At 41.8% G+C, this 19739-nt stretch overlaps 1 protein-coding gene across 3 annotated transcripts in view; it reads right to left on the bottom strand.

Annotated features, from left to right (window-relative positions):
• Nucleotides 1-7732: 7732 nt before the first annotated feature.
• Nucleotides 7733-19739, bottom strand: part of waca (WW domain containing adaptor with coiled-coil a) — a 25790-nt gene continuing 13783 nt past the window's right edge. The window contains exons 7-13 of one of the 3 annotated variants that reach the window (XM_005918456.3): nt 14792-15043; nt 12401-12523; nt 12086-12237; nt 11638-11762; nt 9854-10046; nt 9642-9769; nt 7733-9554 (exon numbers count right to left, since the gene is read on the bottom strand). In XM_005918456.3, coding sequence (XP_005918518.1) covers nt 9485-9554; nt 9642-9769; nt 9854-10046; nt 11638-11762; nt 12086-12237; nt 12401-12523; nt 14792-15043 — 1043 coding nt within the window. In that variant the 3' untranslated portion in view covers nt 7733-9484. Of the gene's footprint in view, nt 9555-9641; nt 9770-9853; nt 10050-11637; nt 11763-12085; nt 12238-12400; nt 12524-14791; nt 15044-19739 lie in introns of all 3 variants that reach the window. The other 2 variants (XM_005918454.3, XM_005918455.3) reach the window with 2 other exon arrangements.

The raw sequence follows: 19739 nt of genomic DNA, 5'->3' as shown, positions 1-19739 counted from the left end.
ACAAAGTTGCTGTTTGTTTGTGGGCCTTTCTATCTGAAGTTTAGTCTTCAACAAGTAAAATACACGCTCATCTGGGTTAAGATCAGGTGACTGATGTGATCATTCAAGAGTAATCCACTTCTTTGCTTTAATAAACTCCTCGGTTGCTTTGGCTGTATGTTTTGGGTCATTGTCCATCCATATAATTAAACACCACCCAATCAGTTTGACTGCATTTAGCTGGATTTGAGCAGTATGTCTCTGAAAACCTCAGAATTCAATCAGCTGCTTCTGTCCTGTGTCACATCATCAGTAAACACTAGTGTCCCAGTGCCACTGGTAGCCATGCACAACCAAGCCATCACACTGCCTCCGTTGTGTTTTACAGATGATGTGCTACTCTTTGGATTGTGAGCTGTTCCATGGCTTCTCCATACTTTTTCCATCTGTCCAAAGAATGTGGTGGCTTTTTGAGATGTATTTTAGCAAAGTCCAATCTAGTCTTTCTATTCTTGAGGCATATGAGTTGCTTGCACCTTGCAGTGAACTGTCTGTATTTACTTTCATGCAGTCTTCTCTTTATGGTAGACTTGGATAATGATACCTTCTAGAGAGTGTAGTTCACTTGGTCGGCCATTGTGAAGGGGTGTCTCTTCACCTTGGAAATGATTCTGTGATCATCCACCACTGTTGTCTTCTGTGGTCATCCAGGTCTTTTTGTGTTGGTGAGCACACCAGTGCTGTCTTTCTTTCTCAGGATGTACCAAACTGTAGGTTTTGCCACTCCTAATATTGCAGCAATTTCTCGGAGCTGTCTTCGAAGCTCAAGGATGGCTTGTTTCACCTGCATGGAGAGCAGGTTTGACCGCATGTTGTCTGTTTACAGCAAATTCTTCCAAGTGCAAGCATCATACCTCAAATCAACTCCAGGCCTTTGATTTACTTAATTGATATTGACACAACCAAGGAATTACCCACACATGTCCATGAAATAGCTTATGAGTCACTTGTCCAATTACCTTTGGTCCCTTTAAAAAAGAAGCTGCACATGTTAAGGAGCGGAAACTCCTAAACTCTTCATCCAATTTGAATTTGGATAGCATCAAGTGAAAGCTGAGAGTCTACACATTATATCCATGTCCATTATGTAACTATAATTGGTATATGTTTCAGTAGGTCTTGATAAACTTTTAAAATTTATCAAGACGTATATGTTATACATTGTAAATAGTGTGGCAGCTTTGGTTGTTCATAGCTGTTCATATACAGTCTATGATCCAGACCTAGGCCAAGATAATCCTAATGAGATCACTATAGCAACAGCTAGGCATTTCATAATTGGTTATATGCTTTATACATGGATGTGGGGGTGTCAGAAGTGAGCTGTGAGAGGTGTTGTTGTGAGCTTGTCCCCAGCCCCCCACACAGTAGCAGTAAGAAAACAAAACTGTGTGTCTTCTCCTGCAGAGAAGGTGCGCGTCAAAGGGATTTAGGCATAGAGGGGAGAGGGGCATTTCATGTAAGTGCTCTTTTAAGGGTGTGATCGTGCCCCACAGGTAGCGTCTGCTTTCACACATTAGGAGAGACTTGTAGGTGTGACCTGCTGCAGAAAGGACAGGCTTTGCTTAATAAAAGCCCCATTGCTGCTGAGGCAGAGGGAGCAGAGGGCTAACTGGGGTCTAATTTCACTCTTAAAAAGTACATTTTAAGCCGAGCTCCCTAAGGAGGCCCTAGTGATTTCACTCAAATATCACTGATTTCATGAACAGCTCAGTGAACACTTCCGTCTGGATAGACAGCCTTCCTCTAACACCTCCTCTAGTGCTTCCTCTTCTCACTTTGAAGTGAGCCATATCGACGTCTGTGAAGAGTCACAGACAGGCAGACTGTCTCTTTCTTTCGTGATCTAGTTTACTCTCCTCAACATAATATTGTCTGCTCCTGAGAGCCTTCTGTGGAAAGAGAGGAAAGAGAGGCACGGGGAGACTGCTCACAGAAGCTCTGTTGTTCTGGGTTGGGTCCAAGGGGCTACACTCCCCAGCACTCTGGGTGGGCTTGTTTTATCCACAGGGGCGGATCTAGAGAAATTTTCTTAGGATAGCATGGAAATCAAACAGAGTGGCAAAATCAAAGCCATTTTTTCACACACATGCAGGTGTTACATTCTGTAATATGAATTATATATGGTAAAAAAAACAAACAAAAAAGCATCAAATACAGTAGGAATACACATTTCATATAAATATAGCCTGTAACTTTATTTTCTTTAACCTACATAATTAAACATTTCAGTTACATAAAACATGTGGATTTTGATTTTATGTACTGTATAGCCTATATAATAAATAAGTATGTAGTCCAATAAGTGTAAAATCTAGAGAGCTACACAAACCCAAGTCTGACTTCAGTCTCAGACTCTGAACTGTCTGAACTGCACTGTTACCCTTTTTCCACCAAAAATTTTAACTTAGCTTTCCATGATTTATTGGGTTAACCCTCTGGGTCCAGGATATATTGGTCATTTTTGACTACTTTTTATTTTACCTTTGTTTGGTATCATACTCTTCAGCACTATCACACATGTCTGAATTTACAGTTATTTTTTCTGAAAACCACACAAAATTGAGTACGAAAAAGTTATAGTTTTTATTGTAAAAACCACAAACATGTTTAGTGAATGATTTTCTTAACTTGAAATGCAAATATACATTGTAAATTTTAAAAACGCATGCACTAATTTAGTAAACAATAAAGTTATATACAAATATTACCTAAAATAAATTCAGCTACTGCATCTGGCGTTGTTGTACAACCATTTAAAAATTCTACTAAAACTAAAATTAGAGAACAATAAGATGCCACACAAATCGGCCTGGCTAAGTCTCCATGTGATACTATGTAATATATTTAGTTTAAGAATTTATAGGCAATGTTTATTGTAGCTGGGCTCAAAGTGTTAATGCTAGCTTATTTTAATAAACAGCACTGTAATATGCAAAACTGGGGTTGCAAGAGAGCATTTTAGGGTGGCACAAGCCACCCCTGTAGATCTGCCCCTGTTTATCCAGACTGTTTGAGACAGCAAGCTGATGACATTCACCTTTGATTTTTACCTGTTTAATCGCATCTTCCACTTTCCTCATGCTGCTCTTACTTTTAGCGTACAGCAATGTAGAGTAGAGAGGAGGGTAAGGTTTGTGTGCATTTCCCCCCTTTTAAATGATGTGTAGCAGTAAACAGTAGATCTTTAATACAGATGTGCAGAGCTGACTGGGTTTGATTTATTAAAACAGTCCTGAGAGGCCAGAAATGCTACAGGATAAAATTAAGACAAAAAACAAATCGATAAAATAAAAAGTATATAGTGGGTTTTTTTTAAAAAAGTAATCCAAGTCACATGTATATATCCTTTACATAAAAAAGGCAGATCAAAAAATTACAGAACAGTACAAGACTGGCAAATAATTAGGGGAGACCGGGGATAGTTGTAACGTGGGTCAGTTGTAACACTTCCAATTTCTCCAATCAGGGCTAAGTTTCAAATGATGTGACTCATCCTGTGCATGCCCAACTCAGTTCTGCTATCACGTGAAAAATCAGCACATTTTGTCAAACACAGACAATTTAACACGAAAAAAAGTAATTTGTATGCCAAAAAGTAAGTTTTTCTACTTTATTTCGATTTGTAATAGCATTATCTGCTTTGCAGTTAAACCCATCAAACTTAAATTATGTTATTTGTATGTCTATGGGGATATATTCTGTGTAGGTCTTTAGTGCTAATGTTTTAGCCGTTGGCTGTAATGTTAGCTAGTTCATGGCTATAGGAGTCTGGGTCAGTTGTAACAATAATGCAGATGTTACAACTTACCACACTATTACTTTAACTTATATTAAACAAGTTGGGGCAACGACATCAGCAGAGAGAGGTTCACTGGTCACATTTGTATATGTGGTTAATGCCAGTGGCAACACAATTCCTCCATTATGCAGACCACTGTGTCAGAGATGGACCAGTAGGAAGTACTGGTAGTGGAAATAAATCAGGATGGGTGCAAGAAACAGATTTCCTCATCTTTCTGAAGCACTTTGCAAACCACACCAAGGTAAGCCAGGATAAAAAGTAATGGAATTGCGATGCTGGTGAACAACTACATTTTTTCAGCTTCATTGTTATGTTCAAAATTGGTGCAAGAGTTGTAGGTTATAATGCCCACTGAGCCAATGAGGCCAAACTCAAGGAAGACCAACCAAAATTAATGAAATATCCAGTTGCAGAAAATTCCATAATTTGTCTTTTTTGGGGGGTTGGTATATGTTCAAATGCTAGATTTCTGCATTCTGTCACACACACACACACAGCTATATAAATGGATGTAAGTGCATTCATGTGTTGAATAAACAAAGATTACATGTTAATATTTTGTTAGTACCCTTATTTCATTGTGTTACATTTTACCCCAGGATATGTTACAACTAACCCAGACTATGGGGTTAATTGTAACATTTCACTCTTTGTGTTTGAGACCATACCATGCAATGGGTAATTGTGCTGCAGAGAAAATAGCTGCACTATTTAATAGCAGAGACATGTAAATACTTTGCATTACATTTTGAATCCACTACCTTAAAAGAGCTCCAATTTACAGACAGAAATGTCAAAAATATTACAACTATCCCCGGTCTCCCCTACTTTAGATTTTATGAAAACAAATAAGGAATAAAATGCAGGAAATTTAAAGGGTGGAAAATAGCTTTCTTTGATGCTGAAATAGAGTTGTCTCCCTGTCAATAAAACAAGAATATTATTAGATGCATAAAAATATGTATTGGTTATGACAAAATAAGAGCTCTGAGCCGTCACACTGTTTTTAATAACGAGATGAGAAAGCAGATGCTGCCCTCTGCAGGCAGCTTAGAGCTTCAGCAGTAAGTTCAAACTAAGCAAGGCACAAAGTCTGGAGCCATTCTTCATTTCTTTGTTTTCATAGAAAAATAGGAAATAGGTGCAGCGTTTTATTAAACATTGTAAAACATATATTGGAACAAATAGCACAAAAAAACCAAAAGAAAGCAAAAAAAAACAACTTGTTTTCAGTTCTGAACCTGAATGAATTCAAAGCCAGTATTTGGCTGTTGACCTGTTTATTCTTCAGAACACCCTGAAGCCCTTTGGGCAGGCTGGCATGTTTTTGTGTGGTCCTCATGAAGAGTTCTCCAGCCTTCTCAAAGGACATGCAAAGCTCTTCTTTGCCTTTTGTTCTTTTCTCTGCCAAGATGATCCAGCACCGCTTCAACAGTGCTGATATCCAGGGAAGCCAGTCAATGACTGATAGTGTTCTATTGTGCGTTTGTGTCCAGGTATGGTTTAACTGTATTGGCAGTGTTAGGGATCATTGTCATGCTGAAAAATGAAGCTGTTGCCAATCAAATGTTTTCCACATGGTATTAAATGGTGGATCAAAATCAGATTTTTCTGCGTTCAGAATTTCATCAGGATCCCCAACGCCACTGGCTGTAATTTAGCCAAAGGCCATGGAAGAGCCTCCACCCTTGTTTTACTGATTGTTGTTTCCTGACCCCCTCCATACATATTCATGACAATTTTAGTCACAAATGTCAGTTACTCCCAAAGAACTGATGTGCAAGATGGCATACCTTGGCCTTTCCTTCCTTAAAACAGCTTCTTGGCAGCCACTCTTCCACTGAGACCATTACTGATGAGGCTTCAGTGAACAATAGATGAAAGAATTGAAGTTCCTGTGTCAAGTTCTTGCCGGATATTTTCCTCTTTCTTAAGGTCATGACTTTCAGGTACTGTTCATCTTTTGTAGTTCGTGTTTTCAGGCCTGCCACTTCTTCTCATCTTGCATTTGTCCAGTTTCCTCACATTTTAACAACACACTACACACCATGGTGAAACATGCTAAGTGTTCAGCTAATAGCTCTTTGGGAATTGCTTTGTTGGTGTAAAAATATTGTTTTATGACTGTTAGACTTTGGTTATTGTTGGTATTTATTGCTCGAATGATTCTGAAGGGAGTGTTAAAGGGACTTTAAAAAAATCCTCTAAAAACCACCAAGAACAGAACTGAAAATGAATGGAAAATTCAGACAATGTATAAAGGAAAACGATGAAAGATCCTCAGAAAGCCTGCTATTGCTAAGCACTTTAAAAGATTACAGGAAAGACTTTTGTGATGTTCCGTGTCCCAGTAACTAGTCTTGGTAGTCGGAGATTGAACCACCAGGGTCTCGTACCTTGGCAGCCTCCCAGCAGGTTATGGATGGAGAGGCCATGTAGAAAGACTTTGGGACTGCCTCGACGAAATTCTGGCAAACCCTCAGGTGACTCCGGTGGGAAAACCTGTCCTCTACCTGGACTGTGCGGGTGGCGCGCTGCTGACTTCGACTGAGGATATTGTCAGGCGGTGAAAGGAATACCTCGAGGACCTCCTTAATCACACTGGCAGATCTACCATAGAGGAAGCAGAGTCTGGGCACGAGGAGAACATCATCTATAGGGGAATCACACTCCTAAGCCACTTCTGGAATATCTATGCCAGGGTGCTAGAGTTGTCTGCTAGTCAAACCTGCGATACAGAAGGAATAATGGGGTTTTTGTCCCAGCCACAGAACACCAGACCAGCTCTTTACCCTCTGGAGGATACTTGAGAGTATGCCCAACAAGTCTACACACGTTTTGTGGTCTCTTGGAGTGTCCTGTGCTTGCTTCCTCGGGAGTAAGGGGTGTTATTCTAATAAAACTATTGCAAGAGCTTGGTCCGCATAGCCAACAATAAGATTTGGTGCAAGGCTTCCACTTGGATGGCCTAAGAGTCTCCTCTGCTTTTGATGTGGTTCTGTTGACTTCATCAGGTGGTCACCTCCAGCTCACACTGTTTCCAGCCGAGTGGGAAGCGGCAGGAATGAGACTCAGCACCTCCTAGTCTGAGGCCATGGTCCTCAAGGTATCCAATGGTCCAGTTGAGGTATGTCCTTACCCTTACCCTGTGGTCGTGAGCTTTGGGCAATGACTGCAAGAACGACACCACGGATACATACGGCGGAAATGATCTTTTTCCATGGATAGCCTCTCACGTCTCATAGGGTGAGACGTTGGACCATCCAGGAGGGGCACAGAGGAGAGCTGCTCCTCCACATCAAAAGTAGCCAGCTGAGGTGGTTCAGGCATTATCCTCCACAGCAAGTCCAATATTTACTGAAGAGTTAAAATCCTGCTCTTGGACTGGTCTCACATTTTCAAGGTTTTTTTGGGTTTTTAAAAAAAAATTATCAATATTGTCGTATCCCAAACAGATTACCAACCTTCAACATTTTACAGTTACAATAGACGGCTAAAAAAAAAAAAAAAAAAAAAAAAAAAAAATCCTGTTGATGTGTTTGACTTTATGTCACATATTTGATCAACAAGCTTTCACGTGTTGGGCAATGACCGCAAGAACGAAAGAAATAAAAGCACAAGATGGGATCAGAGTCTACACAGCTGACTGGTAATCTTATTGCTGAGCTCCAGTTTGCAATTGACTGGTGTTTGATTGCAGATGCATTTAAGAGCATCTACTGTGAGCCACAGCGGGTTGTTAATTCGGCTCAATCACTGAACAAAACGAGACAGGCACAGCTCGTCCCAGTTTACATGTTTACTTAACCATCAGGCGTTTCACGTCAGAGTTAAATGAAAGGAGGAAAATTAAGCTTGCAGCACCATCAAAAACCCAAGAACAACATGGCCCTGGAAAGGCATATTTTATTTCATTTGTCAATATACTTCAGGAAACAATATACAAAGCAATGATGTGGTCACCTTTTACTGAATGTGTGGTGCAGTTCACTTATCAATAGATAGTTATGGTGGGAGAAATAAACAGGCCTTTGCAACTGAGGACCCTGCTCTTCAACAGTGGGAAGCAAACAAACGAGAGGGGAGCAGGGCAGGGGAGGACGGGGACGTGCCAGAAAATCGAGTGTGTGTGTCACATGCTTGTTGAAGATAATCTTGTTGGGATTAAAAAACAGAAAGTGGGTTCAACAGGTGAATGAGGCTTAAGACTTTCAACAAGGCACTAGCAAATGAACCAAACCTAACACTCCAAGGAAATAACCAGTGCTCGCTTTAGTTTAACATGTTTATTACAATACATACATTTCACATTTGACCTCTTGTTACCCTGCACTAACTCAAGAGGTGCTCCACATACACACCCACCCGCCTGCCTCTGACCCGCTCGCAGTTGTGATACATCTCCTAACCTTGGGTGCTTTTGGGAATAGAGAAAAAACCCAAACAAAAAAAACAAACAAAACAAGTGTGGATATTGTCATGATTTAGCTCTCATCACAACAACTCTTTATAAATAAACCCTTTTCTTATGTTTACTTAAAACTGCACTGCTATTAGCAACTGTACAAAGGAATGAACCAGTGATGACACCTGAATGTAAAAAACAGGAACAGAAACAGTGGGAGGGTGCGGGAGAAAAAAAAAACGGAGGGTTGTGATGTCTCAGGAGGAGGTGAGGCAGGGCAGAGGCCAGGGGAGTGGAGCGGGAATGGTCCAAAGCAGCACGCCATCATGTCTTTTTCCCCCCCCCCCATCACTCACTCATCACACCATCAGGCACTGTTTATTTTCAGACTGGGAAATGCAGGGCCACCAGAAAGCTGCAAAACGAATCAGTGAACCACTGGAAGCACAGACCCACACAGAGGGGATGTCTGCCACGCCTAAGTACATGTTACAGTTCACCACGAGAGGGTGGAAGGAAGAGAATCTAGACAGAGTAGATTTGAAGAAAAAAAAAAAATTTAAAAATTAAAATAAAACCCAAACTACATCGACGACAGTGTGTTATGCTTTATGCTAGGCTTCTGTGTAAATAAATGCCTTCAAACATCCTCCTCTGTTTCCACGCAGGTCACACATGCTCAGTGGTTCAGTGATCTATGAACTGACAAAATGAAGCTGTAAAGTCTGCTGACCAGTTAACATGAAGGAAAAGGCTAGCTAATGAATGTAGCCGCCTAGGCGTTGATTAGTCTGGATGTCAAAAGCTTTGATAGGCATGGCTTTCCATGGCTTCAATCTACAAAACATATTTACAACATAGATAATAACATCTACAAGAAATCTACACCCCCTCCCCGTCCACCCGCCAGCCACGGGTTTTTACAAAACAAAGTCTTGTAAATTGCCCTCCCCCCTTCCCCTCATCCTCCCACAACAGCTCTTCATTTCTCCCTCTTGGATTCCCAGCCCAACGGTCCAAAGCAAACCTGACTACAGCTCCTGTGTGTGTGTGTGTGTGTGTGTGTGTGTGTGTGTGTGTGTGTGTGTGTGTGTGTGTTTAGACTGGGCTCAAGAGGAATTGAAATTGAACAACCCGTTCTCCCTCCAGCTTCCGACTATGTGCAATGGGTCTCCCCACCCCCACCCGTCCCCACTCTTCTCCGACACCTGCTCCGACTTGCAAATCAGAAGTTCTCAGACCATAAAAGAATTCTGATTCTTCAGCTTTTCAAGTTCTTTGATTTGCTGTCTCAGAAACAGTATCCTGTGGGGAAAAGGCAGAGAACAATGAGTTATGTGCAGGTGTGTTTTACATCATTAACAGGGACTCTTCTAAAACACAGACCCTCACCTCTGCTCACGCAATGTTGCTTGTATTTCACAGACTCTGACCAAAGACCGCAGGTTTTTGAGCTCGGTGCAGTTCTCGGACATGCAGATGCTGCCCATGGTGTGAGCTTCTTCACGTAGTCTTGATGCCTGTGAGGGTTAAGATGAAAATCATTTGAACGATGCTTTCATGAAGATGTAGCCAAAACCTGTGGAAATGTTAGTGGTACAGACCTGCTTCTCTGCGTGTTCGGCGGGCCATCCCTGCACGTGTTTGATAAGGTTCTCGTTGAAGTGGGCAGCCAAGGTGGGGGTGAAGGAGCAGGAGGGTCGGGCTGCTGAGGGGGCAGGGGGAGCGGAGGCCGAGTTGGAGGCGTTGCTGCTGCTGGAGGCGACGTGGTTGGGACCTGGGGAGGGACTCCTCTGACTGCTGAAGTGAGCACAGTGTTGGGGAGAATGTGAGTGATGTGCATGAACAAACTGGCCTGTGACAATCATACAGCAGCCCTCTGAGGTAGAATGCTGAACATGATAACGTGAGTTTCACAAGATGTCTCAGTATTATAGTTACAATCGATAGATCAACATAGTACGGTGATCTAGAAGAAAGCTGGCACATTAATGGAACAATATACTGTTTGTGTGTGCAGTGTGAGATTTTCAGGCCTTTGTTTGACACGTGTGAGCAGCATGCAGGCAGCTGACTGATGTCAGGCCAGATCTATCTGGTTCTGTGCTGATTTGCAACAGCCTGATGGTCAGCTGTCCTGGAATGTGATCAAGTGTTTGCAAGGGTCCAAGTACAACAAATGTAATTGTTCTGCTTTGTGTTAATGTGCACTTTAAATACGCAACACAATAAACACAAAGCACACTGACTCGAGCAAGAAACACTGTCAACAGCCTGTAATTTGAACTTGCTAACTCATAATGCTAGTACAGTAGTTCCCAAAGTGTGGGTTGGGGCCTCCTTGGTGGGCCGTGATAAAAAACAGAAGTACAGCCTGAATTCAGTCTGACAGATTGGCCAACTCTGTTGTTGTTTTAAGGAAAAGAAGCAGCTTGACATGGCATAATAGTAACTCTACCCAAATAGGCATTTAAAGCCACTGCAATTTACTTTGGGTAATTTGTACAAAAATAGCTCTCTAGAGTGATGTGAAGCAGTACTTCTGATGGAGTGAGTGATGGATCTCCCCCCTCCTAAAAAACTGAATTCGTCCACTTGATTGCCTGATTCATGCGAGACTGAAATGAAAATATGGTTTCAAGACCCCTGAGATACATATTCTGCACAAAAATGGGATAAATGCTGAACTATATTTACTTTGCTGTGCTGCACTCTAAACTCAGTATGTTACCATGGATATACGTCAGCGTTAATTTATAACAATGTCAGATATAACAGAAGGTTTTGGATTAAGCTTAAGCCCCTTTTCCATTAGCACCAACTCGGATCTCATATTCTGACTTTTGGAATTGTATTTTGAATAATATCTGCGAGAGTCTGCATGTACAAGAGTTAAGCTCAGAGGAAAGTCATGTTCAAACCTGTTCACACTAACACTAAATACACTTCACGCAGTAATGAACACCTCCAATAAAATGACTGTTGCACAAAGTAAATCAAGACCTAGAAATGAATCAAAGAGCAACTCACTGTTCCATCAACAGCCAGCAGAGGGAGCAACAACACCACAAAATGAAAACTGAAAACAGCTTTTGAGAGTGAGTGTATTTTCGCTAATGCAGAATTTCCACTCTCTGATAGCAGATGTAGATGAAATCAGTGCCCAGAGATTAATATAACTCTAACAAGATATGTCTTAATTACTTGTAACCAATTCTGCCCTCAAGAAGGGACAACCCAAGCTTCATGAACTCACGCATATTGACACCTAAATCCAAAAAACATCCCTTGTTTCTCTGAGAGCTCACCTACTCATCATCCATGTCATAATTCCAAGCAACCCCCAAAAAGTGGGATTTATAAAATGAACTGTTGTTCAGACACTCACCCTTGGCGCTGGAGGGTGCGTGGGGAAGATGTGGTCGCATCATAACTGTGCTGCTTATCGCTGGAGAGGGGCTGCTGGGATGTGGGCTGGGGGTGAGATGCCTGCTTTGCTGATGGCGTGCTTACCTAAAACAACAAGACAAACAACACGTCATTTCACTGAAACAGACTACTGATATACACAATGGCTTAATCTGAAGCATGTCCGTCTATCTCACAAACAATACATGAAACAGACTGACAGTGTCAATCGTGACTGTAGGTGGATATTTAATAAATTCAAAAGACTTTTCACACCTGTTAACATTCTTTGGAAAGCATTTCACGTTCATAATTGCAAACTATTGATTTTTTCCCCCTCCTCTGACCTTTTTTTTCCCCCTTGGGAAATATTCAATATTCACTAAGCTGGGAGTTTTCAGTACCTGCCTACTATCCTACTATCTTACTTTTGGCTGTGTGATGACAGGCTGTGTGCTGAGGAGGGGCTTTAGAGGACCAGCGTTGGTCTGTGGTGTGCTGATCCTCGGAGACACATAGGACCTTGGCGATGAGGCGTCTGATGTTAATGACATTGGTGATTGGTTCGACTGCTGAGCTGCTAGACATAAACAAAACAAAGTCACTCTAGGGAATCAAAACAACTTCAAATACAACTTCTAAGTACCTCACAGGAAACACACAGGAAGCCGATGCAGTCATTTCACAGCACACATAAGAATACAGTGGTGGTATAGAAACACTTGTGTATGAGCTTCATTTACCTTGGTTGGATAGTTGAGCAGCTTGAGAGAGGATAGTAGTGATATTGAAAGCTGACGGTCCAGCAGTGAGGATCTTATGAAGCATAGACTGTAATGAAGCTTGTGTGACGGCAGCTGTGAGAACTACAGAGAAAAGAAAATGGACACGCGGTTAGAACTGATGACACGAGTCCTGCTACAAGAATAGTTTAGATACTGCACTGCAGTAAGTCTGACAGTCAAAACTCAGATGTCTCCTATAAGCTGGTTTAGAAATTAGAAATAAAAGCAGAGCCTATCAGTTGTGTGTTTACAGAGATGTTTCTGGTGGGAATATGGTGGTGATCAGTGTTATTCAGCACAAGTGATCCTGTTCATTAACAGAGATCAACTCTATGCTGTGCAATATGACACAGTATGCACGTCCATATGTCTGCTGCTTTGATTGTCAACGGCATCTCTGAATAGTGAAACCCACCTGTGAGAATATAAATGCGAGGACATAACAGGCCCTCATTTATCCCTTTTTTGTCTTAAAATATATATATATAAAAATATTTTTCTCCTGTATGTTTGTAAATGAGATGTCACACATAAGGAGAGGGAAAAATCTTAAAACTTCAGACCCACACTGCTCTCTCATCATATATAGCTCATTCACATATATTTGTAACAGAAGGTAACAGGGAAATTTGATATACATACATATAAAGTACCTTAGCCCAAGTTATTATGCTGCTACAAATACACCCCACACATAACCTGCTACCACAGACATTTGAATTATTGAATTATTGAATTATCAAAAATTCTCTACACAACCTCAGAAGCCACTGACATCAAAGACCAGGAAGTTTCTGACCATGCATGGAGGGTGTCACCCTAACTTCAGCACCCTGAGGCTGTATGCTAAGCTTAAGGAAGACTCGTGAGTGTCAGTACCACCGTCCAGGATGAGATAACGAACACCTACGAATACATCAGGAAGATGGCCCTAACTGCTTAGTGAATACCTCAGGCAGCAGAAACCCGAGAGAGAGGGGCAATAGGAGAACCAACATGGAAGGACAGGCCCCTGCATGGTATGTATTACCAGCAAATAGAGGAAGTGGCTGACATCCAGAAATCCTACCAATGCCTGGACAAAGCTGGATTGAAAGACAGCACAGAGACAATAATCATGGCAGCATAGGAACAAGCTCAGAGCACAAGATCCATAGAGGTTGGGGTCTACCACAACAGGCAAGACCCAAGGTGCCCCTGACACAATCCAGCACATAACAACATGGTACGCCATAACCAAGTGGATGGCATAGAATATAGAAACATCTGTGCAGAGTATGGCCTGGAAGTCTGGAGGTCAAAATGGAAGACTACCCCCTTAGGGTGGTTGAAAATGAGCTAAGCTAAGATCCTGTGGAACTTCCAGATACAGACGGACGAAATATTGATGGCTAACCAACCAGACGTAGTAGTGGTAGTCAAGCAGAGATGTCCATGGTGATAGACATAGCGATACTGAATGACAGCAACATCAGGAAGAAGAAACACAAGAACACAAGAAGTACCAAGGGCTCAGAGAAGAGCTTGAGAGGATGTGAAGGGTGAAGGTAACAGTGGTCCCAGTGGTAATCTGAGCACTCAGAGCAGTGACCCCCAAAGCGAGGCAAGTAGCTCCAGAAGATCCCAGGAACAACATCAGAGATCTCTGTTCAGAAGCGCGCAGTCCTAGGAACAGCAAAGGACCCTCAAGCTCCCAGGCATCTGGTAGAGGACCCAAGCTTGAAGGATAAAGACCGCCCGCAGGGGTGAGAGGGGAATTTTTTTTTATTGAAGTTCCCACTACTATGCCATGGTTTACACCATGAGCTGGTACCACAGTGACTCACACTTGTAAACATTGAAACACCATTATCTTTATCCCGACCCTGGAACCTTGGACTTGACAGAGTCTATCAAACTGAAGCAGGATGACTTCTAAGGACATCTAGCAGCCAGCATCTGGTACATTACAACACATTCTAGACTTAGAAAAGTTTGTGCTGTCGTTCCCATTTTACAATTAATGCATCTCATACCACTCTGACAGCTGAAGCTTTCCTTTCAGTGTCACATGGTCAGATACCATGTTCTCATCTAGCAAACTCTTGCCGTGAGGCATTCTTCATCCAGACATCAGCTATGCAAACAGCACCACACTGACGATGTCGAGTTAGGACTCTACTGTGCTCAGACTGACAGGACAGATTATGACAAAGCTTCTAACAACGGTGTCAGAACAAAAGCTGATAACAGTAGTTAATAATTTCAGTGCCTTCTTGTAACCAGTGGCCATCAATCACCGTCTCTGCTGCAAGTTGAATGTAGACAAGTTGAATATGTCAAGCAGCTCTTAAATCTATTTCTTCTTACCTTCGTTGATTTTTGCCATGTCCACACTGGCATTGTTGAGCTGCAGGGCAGTCTGAAGTGCTGGGAGAAGCTGTCGAAGCAGGGTGGGGTCCTGGAGGAGCGGAGGAGCTGGGGATTGAAGGACTGGAGACACGGGTACTGTAGACGCCGACGACCCAGGTGGGCCTGATGACGGATTCAAGCTCCCAGAGCCAGATGATGACTGAGACTGGGTGGCAAGTGCTGCTGCAGGCTTTTCCACCTGGGCAGACTCTGTGGAGCAAAAAGATAAAGATGCAGTGTCATCAAAGGTGGAAGTCTGAAATCCATTTCCTCCAATAATTTATGGTCCAACATAAAACACAAAACCTTAAAAAAACAAAAACAAAACAACAACATTCATCTGAAAAAGACCTGTCCAGGAACTATCGTTCACTTTCCAGCACAGGGTGATATGCCAATAAGTGCAAACAAGCCACTGTGATTGCTTCAACATTTAACACATCCCTGCAAGTGAGACACCTGGTCAAACAGTCAGCATGTGAATGCTGCATGTGGTTTTGTTTCTGGTCTTAGTACTTTAAATCAGTGTTGTGGCATTTGATCAGGCTTTACAAGACTTTCTGCTGTTCCAGCTGGATTTTATAGATTGTGTTTCAATGGAAGAACAAGCACTACACCAACACCTTCAGAGGCCTGTGCATGACTGGTTACAGTATGACTGCCCATAAACGGGGCAACAATCTAAACAAAACTGAACCCTTATGATTCAGCTTATTTTTTGTTGGTCTGAAAACCAGAATTCAGAATCTAATTTTTGTCATTTAGTTGTTTATATTAAACGTTTCACAAAGTGAGATGTTAACTTCCTGTATGGTTGCAAACATAGTAAAAATGATCACAATAATAATTTTAATAGCTGTCTTTTGAAAGACTACGAAGAAGAAGAAGAACTGTGACCAATGTCAGCCCTGAATGGGGCTATTGTATATTTGCATTACTAATATACAATAGGGTTGGGTGATTGGATGAATATATCGACTATCAACGATAGGCTGAGCCCATCGGCAATTGTTTTTACAAGAGTGATTTATTTATTTGCCCATGAGTAAGTTTGCTAATAATGATGGCGTTAATAGAAGCAGTCAACAGCAACCCCCCCCCCGAAAAACCAAAAGCGCTGTTTTAACAGCACCCTCTTTTATCTGCGAGCAAATTCACCCTCCTCAGAGTGCACCCAAATGATTGTTGATGGAGCTGCAGAAGCTGGTGATAGCCTAGCATACTCAGGCGGATAGTGGACACGTACGTGCTCATGCGCATGTACGTGCTCATGCGCATGTACGTGCTCATGCGCATGTACGTGCTCATGCGCATGTACGTGCTCATGCGCATGTACGTGCTCATGCAAGTTATGTTTGGGTACTTTGCTCGCACTATACATCTGCACAAGCGGCACACCACTTTGGTTACATCCTTAAGTTTACCTCTTTCATCCCAAATGGGCAACTTGATATTTATTTCAGTGATGTCAGCGTTAACGTGCCGTCATCATGACTAACGCGATTAACAATTAACCCATCTGGAGAGCAGGCTGAGTCAAAGTCCCCGAAACGCAACGCATTTCGGGCAGTTTGTCCAAAGTTTGTTCATTCTACGCTCCAGATGGGTTAAAAATTTTAATGGTGATGACAGCGTTAACGCTAACAGCCCCCATTTTTTGGAGAAATTAGTTGTCCATGTTTGGACTCCAGTGTTGTAAACGCGCAAATCAGTCCGTGCATGATTACATTGCTCCGCCTATCAAAAAGTCAGCGCATGCGCAAATGTATCGCCCGTCGTCGATTATTGGTTGGAAAAGTTTTACATATCGCCCAACACTAATACACAATACTAGTAACATGGACTGCTGTAGTGAAGCATGCCACTATATGATGATTTCATGTGTTCATACAGTCCTGTTCCATAACCCTCAGGATCATTTAAGAAATTCCACATGACTGTCTACTGCACCCCACCTCAACAGTGATGGCGCACTGCAAGAGACCCTACTTAGGCAGTTCAAAAACCCGAAAACATTGAAAAAGGGAAAGTTTTTCCCTTTGCCATCAGAACGTCATGACCGAAAATGACAATGAAATGCACATTTCTGCACAGATTTGGCCTTTTAAAGGCATGGGGTCCTAAACTTTTGATCAGCTGTAACACAGCCTGTTTCAGTTTAAGTGTTGTTTTCAATAAATTGGATGCTCAAAAAAATGTTTTGTCTCACTCTCATTTCTTCTTGTTGCATGTTGAACCTCTACTTGGAACCTTGTTAAGATCCAACCATGCAAATATGATTTTTTGCCATTTTTCAAGTGGTCTTTAAGTTTTGATCAGGACTGTATTAGGGCTTGAGTAGGTTCATTTTTGTCATTTGGCCAATTTAGTCTGCATCCTTATAAACAGGTTCAGCACGCTTCAACTATAACTACCTTGTGAAGCACTAAAAGGAGACTCCGCTTTCATTTTTACAGTTTTATAAAGGTGGTGAGAGTGATATACAGACGTTCATAGACTAAAAGCTTGTGATTAGCGAGCGTAGTGCTGTGGAGACCTGCGGCTGATAAGCACCAATGTGGAAACCTCGGTTTTTGTCTGACAATTATCAGCTCACAACCCATCCAGAAGCAATGACAGGCAAGCCTAACGTCACTGTTGTTCACTTTGATCTTTTAAGCGTGTGTTATGAATGCTTGTTTGTTCATTTTTTTACAAGCTGTAAGCATCCTTCATATAATTGCTTCATTACAGCCTGTTAGTTTTTGTCCAGGTAAAGACAAAAACTTCCAGGAGGTAAATTTTTGCACTGAGCAAGTGTGTGATCACCGCGCTTTAAATATAGCAGCAATTACCACCTGCTGGGTGTCTGGACTGTTAGAAAATGTTAACATATTACACAACATAACTGTGTTTCTGTAAATCAGAAAGATTTAATGAACATATCTGTCAGGTATGTCATGTACTCCTCTGTTAAGCAGGAAGCAGTATAAGGAGCGGTTATTAGATATTCAGAAACAGGTTATTCATGATAAATGACATCCTTTTCTCAGTACACCACTTCATTACATGTTTGTTTACTTTTCAGAAGATTACTACTGACAAACGCTCAGCAACATTTTGCCTGGAACTAGCTTGTAGCAGCCTTGCTTAAATTCCTATCACAATAATAGAAGACAACCACGCTCCAGGAAATCATTTACCAGATTGTTCAAACACACAGCATCAGGACCGGCCCACTCAAATAACTATTTCCATCTACACGCAGACAAGTTTTCTGTGTCATTGAGAAATAAGCCAATAACACGGGGACAATAGGCAGACTCGGCAACAGATTGTGTGATTTTTAAAGAACACAAAATCTCACATGATGGTGAACAAGTATTTAAAAAAACCTCTTTAAAACTTTGCGCATCTTTTTCATATCTGCATTTCAAATTTAAAGTGTGCACAAACAGTCATGCAGTGGTCACGACTTTGGCCTCACAGAAGGACGTCCTGGTGTTTGTGTGTTCTCCCTATGACTGCGTGGGGTCTCACCCATAGGAGGCAACTGCTGATTTGAAACTAGCTGTAGGTATGAATGTGAGCACTAATGGTTGTCTCTGCCTCTGCGTTAGACCTGTAAGAGACCAGTGAGCTTTCCTGTACCCTGCCTTTTGCGCCAGAACTGTTGTGATAGGCTCCAGCCCTCACACGAAACTGAACCGAATAAGCAGTAAAGAAAATGGATCGATGATTAGTGTGCAAAGATGAAATTATTTGGGTTCATGAGCAGCTCTAGTTGTGCAAAACAGCTTCATACAAAATAAAAACCTTCCCTGATGTTGGGTTTGGGTCTCTCTGTGAGGCAGTGTAATCAGCCAAAGACTGTTTGATGCTTCACTCTGTAACACAACTGTAGTTTATAGATGTGGCTGTAGTTCCAGCATCTCTAGCGTAAGATCTCTTCACAGTCCCTGTTTTTCCAGGGCTCAAATACATATTTATCAGGGATGTGTGTGAGTAACTGACTACTCGATTTAATACTGCTGCCCCTGATACTTGGCAAGAGAAACTGCAGTCTGTTAACCTAAATACATTTTATTAATGACTGATCTTTGGATCTAAGACGTTATACAGCGACTAGCTGTAGCTGCAGGCCCAGCAGATGGCAGCACCGGTGTAGCTATGATGGAAACTTGTGAGCATAAAAGATCATTTAGAAGCTAAAAAGTCAGATGGACCAGAGGGAAACAGAATATTCTGACACTGTCTCCATTCAAACAAAGCAACACATGTACACATTCAGCACAAACATGTGGACGCTAACCTGAAACAAAAGAAGGCTGCTAGAATTAGCACAGCTAGAGACCCTACAGCCATACTGCCAACTGATACTGCATGTGCGCACAGCATAGAGTGCATAATATTTTACACGCACAATTAGGGCTGTCCGATAGGACCAAAATCTCATATCCCAATAACTATATATATCACAATATTGATTTTTCTGTAAATTCAGTTAATCTCAGGCAACTCGACTTGTGTGAAGTGTTTTCTGCTGGGCGTTGTGTACCTGGAGTCATGTTTTGTGACCGATGCATGAAACTATATATTTTAGATATAAGTTGTAACAGCTGCCATTTTCTTTGTGAGTATTTATTACATGGCGTGCTGCCAGGAAAACCCTGTTCTAAAGTTTGAGTCAAAGGTTTATTTTGAGCACCTGACGGCTCTTTTTTGCTTCTCATCCGTAAACTTTCTCCATACTCTCTCACGTGATTCTTGCGTGGGTGGTAGAGAAAAAAAAATATTGCCGTTAACAGTGTATTTTGCAACACCACGAAACAAACGATAGTGTATAATTAGAGCTGGGCGATATAACTTTTACTCGATAGAGAAATTAAGCTATCGCGATAGACCTCGCCGCTCTTGTCCTCTTAAA

The sequence above is a fragment of the Haplochromis burtoni genome, unplaced genomic scaffold (genome assembly GCF_018398535.1).
Source record: "Haplochromis burtoni strain Fernald_Lab_line unplaced genomic scaffold, NCSU_Asbu1 Contig_30, whole genome shotgun sequence".
Classification (NCBI taxonomy): Eukaryota; Metazoa; Chordata; class Actinopteri; order Cichliformes; family Cichlidae; genus Haplochromis; species Haplochromis burtoni.
Note: the sequence above shows the minus strand (reverse complement) of the source record. Positions and strands in the feature narration are given on the sequence as shown.